The following is a 15,914-nucleotide window of genomic DNA, read 5'->3' on the forward strand; positions in this document are numbered from 1 at the left end:
CACTTATAAAATAAAATAAGTTATGGCAAAAATACCAAACCATATCAACCCCTTGGCAAAAAATAAATAAAATAAAATAAAAAACAGAATAGTGACGTCATGTGGGCTAACGCGCTTGTGTCAATCGTGGCACTGTACCTTGGGTCTAAATATCTAATGAAAAGTCATGCGCTTATATTGACTGATTAAAATAGTACTGTTTCTCGGTGCTATCATGTATGGGCATATTCAAAAGAAAATTCTCCTATAAATATTTGATGAAAAGACAAGTTCTTGATACCTCTCGTACAGTCGTACGTTCTCTTCCTTTGCAACCAAGCATTAACATTTGCAGAGAAAATGAACAAACTTTCTGGGTTTTTTGATCTCCTGAAAGGACCACTTAAAATCATTTCTCAAAATGGAATGCTTATGTCAATCACAGCAGCCGTCTACCTAATCCTCTACTCCATTACCTTCATCTTAAACACTGTCTCAGTCAATCCATTCATCATCGATTTGACCCTCAAGACTTTTTCCTTATTCACTGCACGTCCAGGGACACCTGAGTATTTCGAACTTTTGGCTGCTATCCGTGAAGATATAGGCATATTTCTAGGAATCGAAACTGCTTATGCTGTTTTCTCCTTCTTCTTTCAGATATTTGCCCAAACTGCTATAATTATTATTGCTTCAAGCTACTATAGTGGCAATAACTTGTCTCTCAAAGAACTTATCTTGAAGGTATCAAGAACATGGACTAGACCATTTGTCACTTTGTTTTACGTACAACTTCTTGCCTTTGGTTACATGGGTTTCTTCTTTATGCCATTCTTGATTGCATCGCTTCTACTTACTGACCATCCTATCATCCTGATTGCGCTCCAGTTCATCCTTGCTATTCTTTTCATCACATTTTACCTTTATCTATCAGTTGTTTGGAGTTTGGGGGTAGTTGTGTCTGTGTTTGAGGATACTTATGGGCTTTCAGCACTAGGGAATGCTAGAGAGCTTGTGAGGGGCAAGAGAGTCGATGGGTATCTTCTGAATATTTTCTTTAATCTTGTGGTATTCGCAATTTTATTGGTTGGAGCCAAACTATCGCTTGCGATGCCGCTTGTAGTTGGCTTGTTTCAAGTTGTTTTCGTAGGCGTGATGAGCATGTTTCAGTTCCTCGCATACAGTGTGTATTATTATCGGTGTAAAAATAACATGAAGATATCAGGAGGTTCGGTATATAGCCAGATATCGCATGGACCTGTTGTTGATGAAAACATTCCATAGAAAATGTTGAATAATACTTTTCTTTTGTTGTTTCTTAATTCTTATCTTCCAATATCCAATAATATGTAATCGATTTTGATCATGTTTTCGTTTTGTCATACAAGTGTTACTAAATAAATCAAGTTTGTGTGTTCTCCTGGCAATGCTCTTTTAATTATGTTCTTTTAGTTTCAATTATTTTTTTTCCAAAGTTATTGAATTCGTCCACGGATGACTACATCAAATGGGACCAGCTTTAGAATTTTAATCAAGTCGTAAATTTTATTAATTAATATAACTGAATTATCTTCAGAAGACCATTAGTTTTTTATTTTTTTTGTTGACTAATTCGTTGGATTCTTGCTACTTGCTAGACAGTCTTGCAAATATGGTAAACGATAACCATTATTTATTTTTGCTTAAACGGTCAAAGATATACTACAATTAATTTATTATTTTTTTAATGTTTTTTTTTTAAATTAAGCCAAATATATACATGCAATTTGTATAATTCAATTTCATCAAATTTCATACAATTAAGCCAAATGTATACATAAATTACACTTAAGCAAATTTCATCCAATTAAAGCCAAACATTAAGTCACTAACAAAATTAAGCACTTTGAAACTATATACAATACATTACTAGAAGTAAGTTGCTATTAATAACCTAATTGAGCCAAATGTATGCATCCAATTTGCATATTCCAATTCCATCCAATTTCATACAATTAAGCCAAATGTATACATCCAATTTCATACAATTTGCATATTCCAATTTCATCCACTTTACATATTCTAATTTCATCCAATTTCATACAATTAAGTCAAATGTATACATCCAATTTACATATTCCAATTTCATCCAATTTCATATAAATTGATACATCTAAATTTCATTTTAAGGCAATGTGGTATAAACATAAATTACAATCCAACAAATGTATATATTCATGCCAAATTTATTTTTTAACCCATTGTAATCTAAACATAAATTACAAAACATACACAAAATGCATAATAAAATTCCCACAAATCTGAAAAACACACAATTTAACAAAATGCATACAATCCAACAAAATGCACAACCACTTCATATCTCAAAATAATAACATCATCACTCAATAAAATTGAAAATTACTCGAAATTTATCATCTAAATGAAAACCAAAACAGAAAAATCATAAAAAAAAAAGTAGGAATTCGACCTTGATTGGGGGCAATTTCGGAATGTAGCTAAAGGTCGCCGGTTTTTGGGGCTGTGGCGGTCTTGGGGGAAGGAGGGGCTAGCACCGGTCCAACAAGCAATTCCTAGTCCACCAAGTTGGAAAAAATTCGCGAGATTGAAGAAAGACAGAGAGAAAAACGAGAGAAAGTGCTGAAAAAAATGGCAGAAAGGTAAACTGGGAAGGGATATCTGCGTAAAGCATTAGCGGCTACGGGCAATAGCGGCGACGCTAGGGCAATAGCGGCGACACTAGGGCAATAGCGGCGACAAGTGGAGGGAAAATTCAGCGCGTCTTTTCGCTTTCCGCTACAGCCGTTGGATTGAAAAGAAATCGGACGGTTGGGGTTAAAATGACACCTTTAGCGGCAACACCAAGCAATAGCGGCGACATGTAATTGACGTGTTACATGTCGTCGCTATTGCTAGGTGTCGCCGTTAAAAGCATCGCCGATAATGCCAAGGTTTCTTGTAGTGATTAGCAGTAGCCAAGAAACATTTTTTAAGTGAAAGCAGAATTTTTCATCAAACATTTTTAAAGTAAAGCGTACACACCCAACCACTAGTCTTATTCATATATCTACTCCTTTATCCACAATAGTACTTAACCCTCAACCTCCTCGTGGGGAGATACACACTTACTACTATTAGGCTATAAACCTTTTAGTTCATCTTTAATACTTAATTTATTACTTTCTTTCCAAGTCATTAGGACTATATATAATTTACATACATTTGGTGGTTAGAAATTTGAACTTTCTATTAGTTTTATAGAGTGTTAGCTTATAAATATAGACTTAGTTTAATCATTAAATTCCCCTCTCGTCTCCACGAAAAATTGTATACAATTCTCTCTTTATGGATTTTATTAGTAATACAAGTCAAATGTCTTATATTTTTAAACCTAAGGGTGTCCATCTAAATAAGGGTTTTGTTACCATCCTACACCGGTCAAATAAAAGTTTGATTTGTGGTTTATAAGGCTAGGTGTCCCCTTCTCCCTCAAGCTATAGCTTTTGGTAGTGAATTCTATACTTGGGCTTATGTCATGATACCGGCCTAGTATGAGATAGGTTCATATCAATTGATATCAATGTTATCTCCATCTTTTAAGGTGCTTGTACTTGGAATTGCGGCCTACGAAGTGGTGGCTTGGACCCGAAAAAAGGGCTGCCAACCGTGACCAACAATGACTTGGAGATGTGGCTTGGACCAAAAGGGGGTGCCAACCGTGACCAACGAGGACGTTGGTTCTTCAAATCCTGGGGTATTGTTACCATCCTACACGAGTCAAATAAATGTTTGATTTGTGGCTTATAAGGCTAGGTGTCCCTTCCTCCCTCAAGCTAGGTTTTGGAAATGAGTTCTATACTTGGACTTATGGCATAATACGAGCCTAGTATGGGATAGGTTCATATCCGGTGTCCATATAAATATTTGTATTCTCATTTGTACTAGTTGCTCCTGTTTATTATCATATTTAATACGAGTAATATTACGCCCTAGATTCTTGAAAAATGTGTGGAATTAACATTCATCGCATTTCTTGAAAACTATGCAGGTACTCTTTATAATTAATTTTCTCTAAACCTGCTATATGTAATCTTCCAATTTTCTTTCTACACCTTCACATGCTTAAGACTATTTTCTCAAAACTTACAACAAAGTTCAATTCGATTTCTTCCAAACCTATTAAGGTGATCTTCAACAAATGGCTTCAATCAAATTTGACATTCCACTTCTAGACTGGGGATCTGATTTCTTCCAAGCCTATTATGAGGATGCACTCTTTTAATAGCGAGTCTGTTTCTTTTTGCTAAAACTAGGGCCAGAAGAAGTATAGATTCGAGGCTCATTCTTATATGTTTTTCTTTATATTATAAGTTAAAGAAATCTATGATAAAGTTTCGATATTTTGTACCAGTTTATGGTTTAATCTCATCTTTTATTTTTTGAACCGAAAAGTCTTAATTATTTTATATTCTACAAAAATTAACAAAACAATCCTTATTTTTTCCAAAAGAAAATGCAGATTATCGTATAAAATTAGATAATCAGGATATTTCTATTCAAAAAATAAATGTTAGGATTAAACCGTAAATTGACCCAAAATATTAAAACTTTATCGGAGATTTCCCTATAGGTTATACCAATAAGAAAGAATGATTTTATATGTCTAATCAATTACCAACCAAGAGAGACACTACAGTTTAAACTTTTAATCAATTTTGCCACCTTAAATTTCACGCCATCAGAAAATGCCACCTCCGTTTACTATGTCAGCAACATGTGATCTCACTACAAGAAAAATGACTTACAACCACACCAAAAAAAGTGTGACCATATGCGTATAGTGACATTTTATTTTTTTTACTGAAAGTGTGATGGAAGGTGACGTCATCGTATGAGTCTTATGGTCACTTTAAAATGTAGTGTCCGTATGATATGAAAACATGTGAACGTATTATAAAAGTGTGGCAAATGTGTATGAAATTTTGTTCCTTAAATATCCAATATTGTAGCGTTAAGCCGTGTATATCACCAACTTACGACATTCATGATGTTTTAGTGTAGTTGTTTTCTTTTATATTGTCACACAGTTTAAATTTTATTAAGGCTATTTTGTATCTTTTGTAAACATGTAATTACGGTAAGCATGACCGTGTTTGCTAAATGGCCACATGTAATTAATTCCATAAGTAGCGAATTGATAATAATTAGTCACAAAAAACAATCAATTTTTGTGACTATAGCCTATCGTATAGAGACACACAATTAAGTGAAATACAATCATAAGTATTATAAAGATACACATTTTGTTAAAATTAAGGACTATTCGGTACCGTATTAAGACTATTGGGTATATTTTAGACACATATAATTACGATGAACATGTCCATGTTTGGTAAATGGACACAATGTCTGAGGCTATTATGTATGGCCCACAAAGTGTAACTGTATGTCACAACTAGCAAAATTAGGGTTGAAAGGGGTGATTCATGTGCAAAATCATTTCTTCTATGTAATTTATAACATCAAATTTGCAAAATTCAAACTACAATCTTATTTGAGTTAATACGTGCATACATTGTGATTCAAGTCGAAATATGTAACATCCTAATTTTCAAGACCAAAAATTTTGTTTTCAATTATGTTACTTATAAAAATGTTTACTAGAAAAAAAACATCATCAATATTATATAAATCCATAAAACATAGTCACATGTCTCAAAAGTCATACCATCATTAGTAATAATAATAATAATAATAATAATAATAATAATAATAATAATAATAATAATAATAATATCAGAGTACAATCACATGGATCTCAAAATGCGGAAATCATGTGTGTGCGATGCGCTGCTACCGTGCCAGTTCCTTCCCCTTCGACAAAGAGGTACCTGAAACCAAAACTGAAAACCGTAAGCATAAAGCTTAGTGAGTTCCCCCATCATACCACATAGCATACATAACACATATTGTCTAACACATCTGGGTATTGGCTACCCCTTCGGTCTCTTTCAACCGGTAACTTGTCTAGCATATCAGGGTGCTGGCCTACCCCTTCGGTCATGCCGACCGGTAACCTTGCCTAGCATATCAAGGTGTTGGCTTACCACTTCGATCCTGTCGACCTGTAACACCCGAAATCAGAAAGGTCAAGAAAGGAAAGGAAAAACCCTAAGTTAAAGAGGGTTGACTCGTCGAGTCCAGGGAGGAACTCGGCGAGTCGGAGCGGGATCCGGGTGTAAAGTAAGTGACCGACTCGGCGAGTCGGCAAGTGAACTCGGCGAGTCTAGTCTGGGTTGGGAAACCCTAGTTTCGGGACTTGGTACCCTATTTAAGCATCTTATTCTCTTCCCTAGGGCTCATTTGCGGCCCCTATAGTCCAGAACCAGAAACCCTAAGCCTCCATTGTTGCTCATTCGAGCTTTCTTGCCATTTTGGGTGATTTGAAGGAAGAAGGAAGAAGGCACCCATTGGGGATTCAAGGATTGGCAGTAGATCCAGAGTTTGTGAGGTCTTCTAGAACATTTGAAGGTAATGAGTCGCTACCTTCCTTTTTTTTTTGCATATAGATCAACCTTTATCATGAGATTCGGGGCTTTTAGGACAAGTTTATGAACCATTTCGAGTTAGAAGCCCAGATCTGAAGTTGCTACTTCAGATCTATGTGTATCTTGGTCTGGAGAATCATAAAGCATCAGTCTATGGGTTGATTGTTGAGCCCCTTTGTCTCAAACCCTAGTTTATAGTGTTTTGAGCCTAGATGTCCTTAGCTACACGTAAAGTTTGCCACTTTACGTGAGGAATAGGCTTGGGAAGGGTAGATCTACAGTTTGGGGTCCATGCATGACTCAAAAGTCCTCTGCATGTATGTAGATCTGAATAGAATCGGCGAGTCCTTCGAGTGGAGTCGGCGAGTAGCATGAAGATGAGGAGGAACTCGATGAGTGGGATAAACAACTCGTCGAGTCGGATGAAGTTGGGCTTGGACTCGGCGAGTCAGGTCGCGAAACCCCAAACCCTTCGAGTTGAGACTCGAATCAGTGAGTCGGGTGGAGACTCAACGAGTTGGTCAAGACAAGACTCGAAAATCGTTGGACTCGGCGAGTCATGGACTGACTCGGCGAGTTGAGTCGCGAATAGAAGGACCCTGAGCATATGAACTCGGCAAGTCAGTAGGTGGACTCGGCGAGTAAGGTTGACCTGGAAGGTTGACTTTGACCAGAGTTGACGTAGTTGACTTTTAGAGGACTGTCAGACTAAGTGTCATATTGATATTGGTAGCTCAGAGAGCTGGAGGAGCAGCGGCTCAGGGGATTCTCGATTAGCAGCCAAAGGATTATTGGCAGAGCTCAACAGTTCAGGTGAGTTTCCTTTAAGTAGGAACGGGTCTAAGGCCACAATGCCGGCCCGTTTAGCTAGCAGTAGTTTCCGGATTTTGATCCGATGCAGTAGTTAGTATGTTTGATGCCTTCGTGGCTCAGACAGGATTTATGTGTTATGTGTTCCGGGCTACGGCCCGATGCAGTATGCAGTATATGTGTGTTCATGCTAGTTGATATGTTTATGTTATGTGAAGTTCAGTTAGTTCCAGACTTTGGTCCGATGCAGGGGGCAAGGCCCCAGTTAGTCCGGACTTCGGTCCGATGCAGGGGACAAGGTTCCAGTCAGTTAGTCCGGACTTCGGTCCGATGCAGGGCACAAGGTCCCATTCAGTTTCCGGACTTCGGTCCGATGCAGGGGGCAAGGCCCCAGTTAATCCAGACTTCGGTCCGATGTAGGGGACAAGGTCCCAGTCAGTTAGTCCGGACTTCGGTCCGATGCAGGGGACAAGGTCCCAGTCAGTTTCCGGACTTCAGTCCGATGCAGGGGGCAAGGCCCCAGTTAGTCCGGACTTCGGTCCGATGCAGTGGGCAAGGCCCAGTATGTGCTTTATATGTTATTGTATGGTATGTGGTAGATTGGGGGAGCTCACTAAGCTTCGTGCTTACGGTTTCCAGTTTTGGTTTCAGGTACTCAGTTTTCAAAAGAGGAGCTCGCGAAGATTGCAGTGCACACACCATAGTCAATTAGCCTGGGAATGTTTGACTCTGATAATGAGATTATGTTTTGAATTTAATACTCGAAAGTTATGTTATGACTTATGATACGTTTTTATAAATCTGTTTTTAGTAATGTTTTAAAAAGAAATTTTTAGTCAGGATTTTTGGGTCGTTACACGACCGGTATCCGGGGACTATTTCATCACCTACCACTACCACATAATATCATAGCACATATATCATAATCTATCTATCGTAACCGGATACTAACCACCCCTTTCGGTCCTTTCTTCCGGTATTGGGGTCTATCCTACCCCTTCTATCAAATATCACATAACATCATAGCATACTAGCACATAATCATAACAGATAACAACACACCAGATAATTATCACAAATACAATCATCTATACTATAACTCTTACTATTGGGTAGGCCTTGGTGCCTTAGACCCACTTCTACTAGAAGGTAACTCACATCAATGTTGCGAAGTATCTAAACTGTCCTCGCTGTCGGGATCAACTCCTCTCAATTCCTACACAAAATAATCTTCCTTAATTACAATTTTATACACTTAACCCCTTTCAAGGGTTACTCAGGTTAAAACCAAAGTCAAGGGCAACACCATGGTGAAAGTCAACTTTGTGTCAAAGTCAATGTCTGGTTGACTCGACTAGCCAACAACTCGCCGAGTCCCCATATCCTCAAAACGCTAAACCCCTGACCCCACTCGCAGAGTTATGCACACACTTGCCGAGCTCTTCTTCATACCAAGTCGGGACCATCTACAACTGACTCGCCGAGTTCATCCTTTAACTCGTCGAGTCCTTCTTCATGCAAGAAGGAATGTTTAGCCATGGACTCGCCGAGTTCCTTGTGAACTCGTCGAGTACGTCTTCATGTAGTTGGGACTTGCATTAAACTCGACAAGTTCTATTCTTGAACTCGCCGAGTTCCATGGTTTCCAGGTCTAGATTCACATCCATCTTGTTGACTCCTCTTCTAGACTCAACCAGTTCGATTAAAAAAGAAGAGGGTTGGGGAACCATACCCCCACTCGTTGAGTCCCATGAACCACTCGTCGATTCCCCCAAGGTCCATGCCCATACAGTTGGTTCCAGTCGGGTTTAACACATCCAAAACATAGATCTAGGCTCCTAGGGTTCATAATACGCGTAAAGTTACAAACTTGACGTTCATGCGTGGGGTATTTGGCTCAAATGGTCCTAAAATGGGGTCTACAAGATGCATGGGGCTCTTATGGCAATAATGCTGGCACCTTTATGCCATGGGAATCCTCAATGTTTCCAGATCTAAAGCCACACCCTTAAATAACCACAAAATCACGAATATGGGACTTCTAAGGCCTAGAAAAGGTAGAAATGAACCGTAACTAGAGATCTGAGAGATATATGGTCAAGGTTGGAGCTTTTTATCTTGATCAAGCTGGAAATGTGCCAAAACCTCTAGATCTACTTGCCTTCTCTTGATCTCCCAAGCCTTCCCCTTATTCTCAAGCTTCTAATACACACACAAATGGCACAAAAGTTCAAGAACACTCAATATTCGATTAGGGTTTTGAGGATAGGGTCTGAGGGTGATGGAGGCTATATTGGAGGCTAGTTAACGTGTTTAAATAGGGTGCAAACCCTAAATTTTAGGGTTTCATCCAGACAGGTCTACTTGTCGAGTCGGGGTTTCCAACTCGGCGTGTAGATCGTCACCCCCGCGTCCAATTACTTGCACCTACTCGACGAGTTGGGCCTCTAACTCATCGAGTCCCTGTGTAAATCTACAATTAATTAAGTTTAAATACGTACCAAGAACTAGGTGTTACAACTCTCCCCCACTTATTTCAGACTTTGTCCTCAAAGTCTGTTGCTGCATCCGGAAAAAGCTCGGGGTAGTGCTCTCTTATCTCGTTCTCTGACTCCCAAGTCCATTCTGAGCCCTTGCGGTGCTGCCATTGCACCTTCACCCGCTTGACCCTCTTGTTTCTCAGATCCTCAACTTCCTGTCGAGGATAGCTACTGGTCGCTCAATGTAGTTTAGGTTGTCATCCACCTGAATGTCCTCTAGTGGTACCACCGCCGAGTTGTCTACCAGACACTTCCGTAGCTGGGAGATGTGAAAGGTGCTGTGAATCTGACTAAGTTCGGCTGGCAGATCCAGCCTGTACGCTACCTTGCCCACCCGAGCTTCAACAATGAAAGGACCAATGTACCTGGGGCCCAACTTGCCCCATTTCCTGATCCGGATGACACCTTTCCAAGGTGATGCCTTCAGTAGAACCATATCCCCGGCCTGGAATTCCAGGTCTAAACAACGCTTGTCGACATAACTTTTCTGCTGACTCTGAGCAGTCTGAAGCCTGCTCCTGACCTACTGGATCCTCTCCGTTGTCTTAAGTACCACTTCGGTACTCCCCATGACACCCTGTCCAACCTCACCTCAGCATATCGGGGTCCTGCACTTCCTCCCGTACAACATCTTGAAATGAGGACGATCGATACTCGCGTGGTAACTGTTGTTGTTGGAGAACTCAGTCAATGGGAGATAGGTATCCTAGCTACCACTAAAATCCAGGACAAACACCCGCAACATATCGTCCAAGGTCTGGATGGTCTGCTCGCTCTGATCATTTGTCTACGGGTGAAAAGTGGTGCTAAAATGAAGACGAGTACCCAACTCGTCGTGAAACTTCTTCCAGAATTTGTAAGTGAACCGTACGTCTCTGTACGAAATCACAGAAACTGGTTCTCCGGCCGTGCCAAGCTACCACCTCTCTGATTTAGATATCGACCAGCTTCTCGGCCGAGATGCTCTCCTGGAACGGTATGAAATAGGCAATCTTGGTCAACCTATCATCTATGACCCATATATAAGCCACTCTGCGTATGGTCCTGGGAAGCTTTGTGATGAAATCCATAGTGATATCTTCCCATTTCCACATGGGGATGTCTAACGGTTGCGTCTTGCTATGAGGCCACTGGTGCTCCGCCTTGACCTTCCTGTAGGTCAAGCATCTCTCAACATACCATGCAACATCCCACTTCATACAGGGCCACCAATAGTCAGGACGAAGATCTCTATACATCTTCGTCGCCCTGGGATGAATTGAAAACCTGGATTTGTGCGCCTCCTCCATCAACACCAGGAACACACCTCCGTGGTATGGAAGCCACACCCTACGGTGTAGTGTCAACAACCCACGACAAACATAGTTGAAGGAGGAAACCTGCCCCACAATATGCTCACTCTTCCAATGTTCCTCCTCATAGCCTCCTATTAGGTCTCTCAGATCTGCTCCAACAGTAGGGTCACTACTGTCATTCGCAGGAAAATATCTTTGATTTGGGCAACCTTGCGGCTAAGAGCATCGGGCACCTCATTATCCTTCCCTGGGTGGTATCGGATCTCACAGTCGTAATCCTTCACCACATCTAGCCACCAATGATGCCTCATGTTCAGATTCGGCTTATCCATGAGGTACCTTAAACTCTTATGGTCCGTGTAAATGGTACATCGGACCCCATAGAGGTAGTGTCGGCAAATCTTGAGGGTGAAGACAACCGCCCCCAACTCAAAATCGTGCATCGGGTAGTTCACTTCGTGAGGCTTCAAATGCCTCGAAGCGTAGGCGATGACATGCCCTCTCTGCATCAATACTGCACCCAGGCCCGAAATGGACGCATCGTGTAACACCGTAAATTTTCAAACAAATTTACCTTAAAAATCACATGAATCTCGTAATGCATTTCACAAAAATCTCATTTAAGTTTACAATTCAAACTCCATAATTGTTTAGTAAAAACCCAGGACCTTCCAAAACCTAATTCCTTATCTTGTGTGTACAATCAAGCCTGTGCCTTCCCGCGATTCCTGAGAACAACCTGAAACACATAACACGGTAACACGGTAAGCACGAAGCTAGCTTAGTGTGTTCCCCAAAATACCACATATAACACATATTAGCCACTCGAGGATATAACTTTATGGGCCCACTGGCCCTAACTCTGTGGACCCTCTGGTCCTAACTCTGTGGACCCTCTGGCCCTAACTCTGTAGACCTTCCGGTCCTAACTCTGTAGCTCTGGAACACATACACAACATAAATCACATAGAAATAATGCAATGCATCACATCACATAAATAGCATACAAGATACTTTGTCACATAACTCTAATTACCATTCTAGGTAAAGTATAGTGATAAGACTCACCTGACAAGCAGCAAGTAAATACCCTCGCACCCGAAACTCGAACTATCCTCCACCTATCACAAAAGATGAATATCTCTAATCAATACTCTTTACATAACCCTAATAAATGAGGGCTATTCTTCTCTCTTTAACTCTTGAATTGGATAAAACAACATTTTACCCCTCCATGGTCTCCGTTACTCATGTTGACCAAACCCCAGAGTCAATAGAAGTCAAACTCGAGTCAACATTCCATGTTTGACCCGACTCGTCGAGTGCACCCATGCAACTCGTCGAGTCCATTCACATCTTCAGAAGTCTCGTGAAGGTATAGCTCAACTCGTCGATTTGACCCCCAACTCGTCGAGCTATCACATGCTTAAGCTCATCGGGACAAACCCTCACTGACTCGTCGAGTCAACTCATGGACTCGACGAGTCCCCTCGGTATGATTCCTCATTTAGATGTCCAAAGTCAGATCTCTCATTCCAAACCGTAGATCTAGCCCTTTAAGACACCAGAGACACATAAAGTCTCGACCTTTATGTTCATACATGGCATAAATGCCTCAAAATGCCAAAACAAGCCCTTCTTAAGGTGTTAAGCACAAAAACCCTCATATGGATGAATAAAGTTGGGACCTGTGGACTCTAGGGATCTCACAAGGTCCAGATCTGAGGACTAGGCTTCTAGCTAATCCATTTTACTCAAAGTACCAAACCGAAGGTGGTAAAAGCCCTAGAACTCCAAACACATGAGATCTAACCAAAATAATGAGAAAGGTGCAGACTTTTACCTTCCTCAGAAGCTCTGGACGATCTATCACTGGATCTAACTTTCCCCCTCTTGATCCTTGCTTGATATCCTTCTCTTCTTCTCAAATGATGTACTAAAAATCCCAAGATAGCTTCTCTTTCGCTTTCTAGCTCAAATGACCTTTAGGGTTTGCTTCCAGGGAAAGGGTGGCTGCAAATGAGGCTATAAGTACCTTTAAATAGGTCCCAAACCCTAGAAATTAGGGTTTCCCTAATCAGTGCCTACTCAGCGAGTCCCTCCTCTGACTCGTCGAGTCCACTCATTAAGTCCACGGGAAAAACCCGGCTCGACTTGTTGAGTTGGACCCTCAACTCGTCGAGTCTCTTCTTTAATCACAAGATCAAACTACACGATAATATCCCTGAAAATCCGGATGTTACAATTCTCCCCCACTTGAATTAGATTTCGCCCTCGAAATCACTCCTTAAAACACTCACATAATGAAATCATCAAACCAAAAGGCACCACCGAAAGGATCTCATACTACACCGATATCTTTCTCTATGGAGACTTGAAACCACACAAAACTCCCAAGACCAGAACTGGACCAACTCTTCCGTCGCTAATATACTCCTTCCCACTATCCGGAAGCTCTAGTGGCCTAAACCGCCGCCAGACTGCCTACTCAAGCGATCACCATGATATTCACTCCTTGAATATCAAACCCTGATAACTCACTAATCCTATGATTTTCACAAGACCAAATCCAATAATCGGCTACCGTTCACTCATATCAACATGCTAATGATCCAAATCATGCCCAAAGAAATGGAAAGGTCTACACCCCACTGGGGATCATACACTAAACTGCTATCAGAACCCATCCAAACAAAGAATCCTCAACACTCTGCCCTTCAGACACAAGCGAATAACCAGGCTCGCTCAGAAGTGTCCTTAGACATCACAATCACAAGTCCCAGCTTCGTTCCTCATACCCCTTTTAATATTGAGCACTAGGTCAACTTCTGACTCCACAGTTGAACCTCCAAAGGTCACCCATAACATATCCCAAAATGTCTTACTGACTTCCTTCTCAAAACAACTATCTCGGCCTAGTGACACCTAAGTCACGAAGTTCTCTTTACCCCAACGGATCCCACAATCCTACAAAAATGTTTCACCTTCGACCCCCGTCGAACATTACTCCCTAGATATGAGCGCCTCGTGGTACCTCCCGTACCAACAAACCGACCCACTCCGGTCCAAAACATCTGATGACAAACAATATTCCTCAAAATGGAACCCATCTCAGAATCCGGAGTCTCATTTCGCCTACCCAATGCACCACTAGAGTCAAACTCATATCGAGAGTCTGGTCCGATCCAGAATTTGGAACCACTCGTCCCAATGAAGCACCCAACTCAAAACTCAGGATTCGCAACCCACATGTATTCCACTTTTCCAATTCCCTTGTGTGGCGACAGCCACCTCTCATTTCAGAATACAACGATTTCTGACCAAAAATAGAGACCCCAGTCTTGCTCCTTTTTCGTCCGTCAGGCTCCCAAAAACTTAATTATTAGGGCTAATCAAGCCCTAAACTCTTCTGCGTCATGCTCTGATCAAGGAGTACGTCATCATAACAACCTCTTTATGACTAGTGAGTGCTACGGCTCCCTGTAGCATCACCACACCCTCTCTCTGACTAGTGAGTACTACAGCTCCCCGTAGCATCACGACACCCTCTCTCTCTCACTAGTGAGTATTACGGCTCCCCGTAGCATCACAACAACCTTTCTATGACTAGTGAGTACTACAGCTAACCGTAGCATCACAACTCCCTCTCTCTCACTAGTAAGTACTACGGCTCCCTGTAGCATCACAACACCTTCCTTTCTCGTAACCCCACAATATCATTCTCACGTCAACAGCACACTACATCCACTAACTCATGCTCCGCGGACTAACATAGATAGGTACACACACACTTGTCCCTATTGATGCATCACAGATTCTGACAGCAACCGCCATTGCAAAAAATCCTTCCCTGCTGGAATCCACATTCTTAGCTAATCCCTCTAGATGTCAATATCCGAAGGGCTCCCACTGGAACCGTAGGTACTTGATACTTCACTTGCCGTATCAAACTCAAGACCCACAATAATTCTGAATTCAGGCATTATACTCGGATACCTCGGAACACCATCATAGAACATCACGATGTCCTGCCTCAACCACTGATCTCCTACTTATGGCATCATACACAGATACCTCAATGCATTCTCTCAGAATCTCATAACTATCCTTCCTTCACACAATTCGCAACTTCGAAATAATCCAAATCTCAATTGAAACATGGAGGAATCGACAATGACTCGGAACATGTTGACAACAATCCGAAACTCCATCCTATAATGCTCAAAACTCAAGCAAGCATAATTGTAACGACCCGGAATTAGTTGCCAAAATCAACTTCTGCCCTTCCCAAATTGAATAACGGCCCAAACGTTGAATCAGAATTCTTTCACCGCCAAACTAACTCTACGAGCCAACCACCTCGAAGAATTCCTATCCATCACAAGGCCTTCGACCGATGGCCACTTGCCTTTGAGACATTCATCTGTTACCAAACGTATATCACATGCATTATCTCGTCTGTACCTCGCTTCAATCACCAATAGCCCTGATGACATGAATCCGCACCGTAGGTCTCTATATCCAGATCTCTAACCGATCTTGAACAGATCTCTGATCCTCTCAACAAAATACTCAGTCCTCCCCCACTTAGGGTTCGAACCATCACCAATTAGCGTACCAACAATCTATCACTCAGACTGTTTCCACCAGTAACATCATACTTACTCTTGGAAGGTGCTATGCAACACTCGATGATCTCCCCGACAAAGATCAAGCAACTCCTAATACCCCGAATCTCAGAT

At 41.3% G+C, this 15,914-nt stretch overlaps 1 protein-coding gene across 1 annotated transcript; it reads left to right on the plus strand.

The window, feature by feature from the left end:
• The first annotated feature begins 339 nt into the window (after positions 1–339).
• On the plus strand, positions 340–1,263 carry LOC111879552 (uncharacterized). The gene has a single exon (XM_023876017.1). It carries the CDS (start codon positions 340–342, stop codon positions 1,261–1,263), a length of 924 nt encoding a protein of 307 aa, XP_023731785.1.
• Positions 1,264–15,914: the final 14,651 nt, after the last annotated feature.

Source organism: Lactuca sativa, chromosome 7 (assembly GCF_002870075.4).
Source record: "Lactuca sativa cultivar Salinas chromosome 7, Lsat_Salinas_v11, whole genome shotgun sequence".
Lineage (NCBI taxonomy): Eukaryota > Viridiplantae > Streptophyta > Magnoliopsida > Asterales > Asteraceae > Lactuca > Lactuca sativa.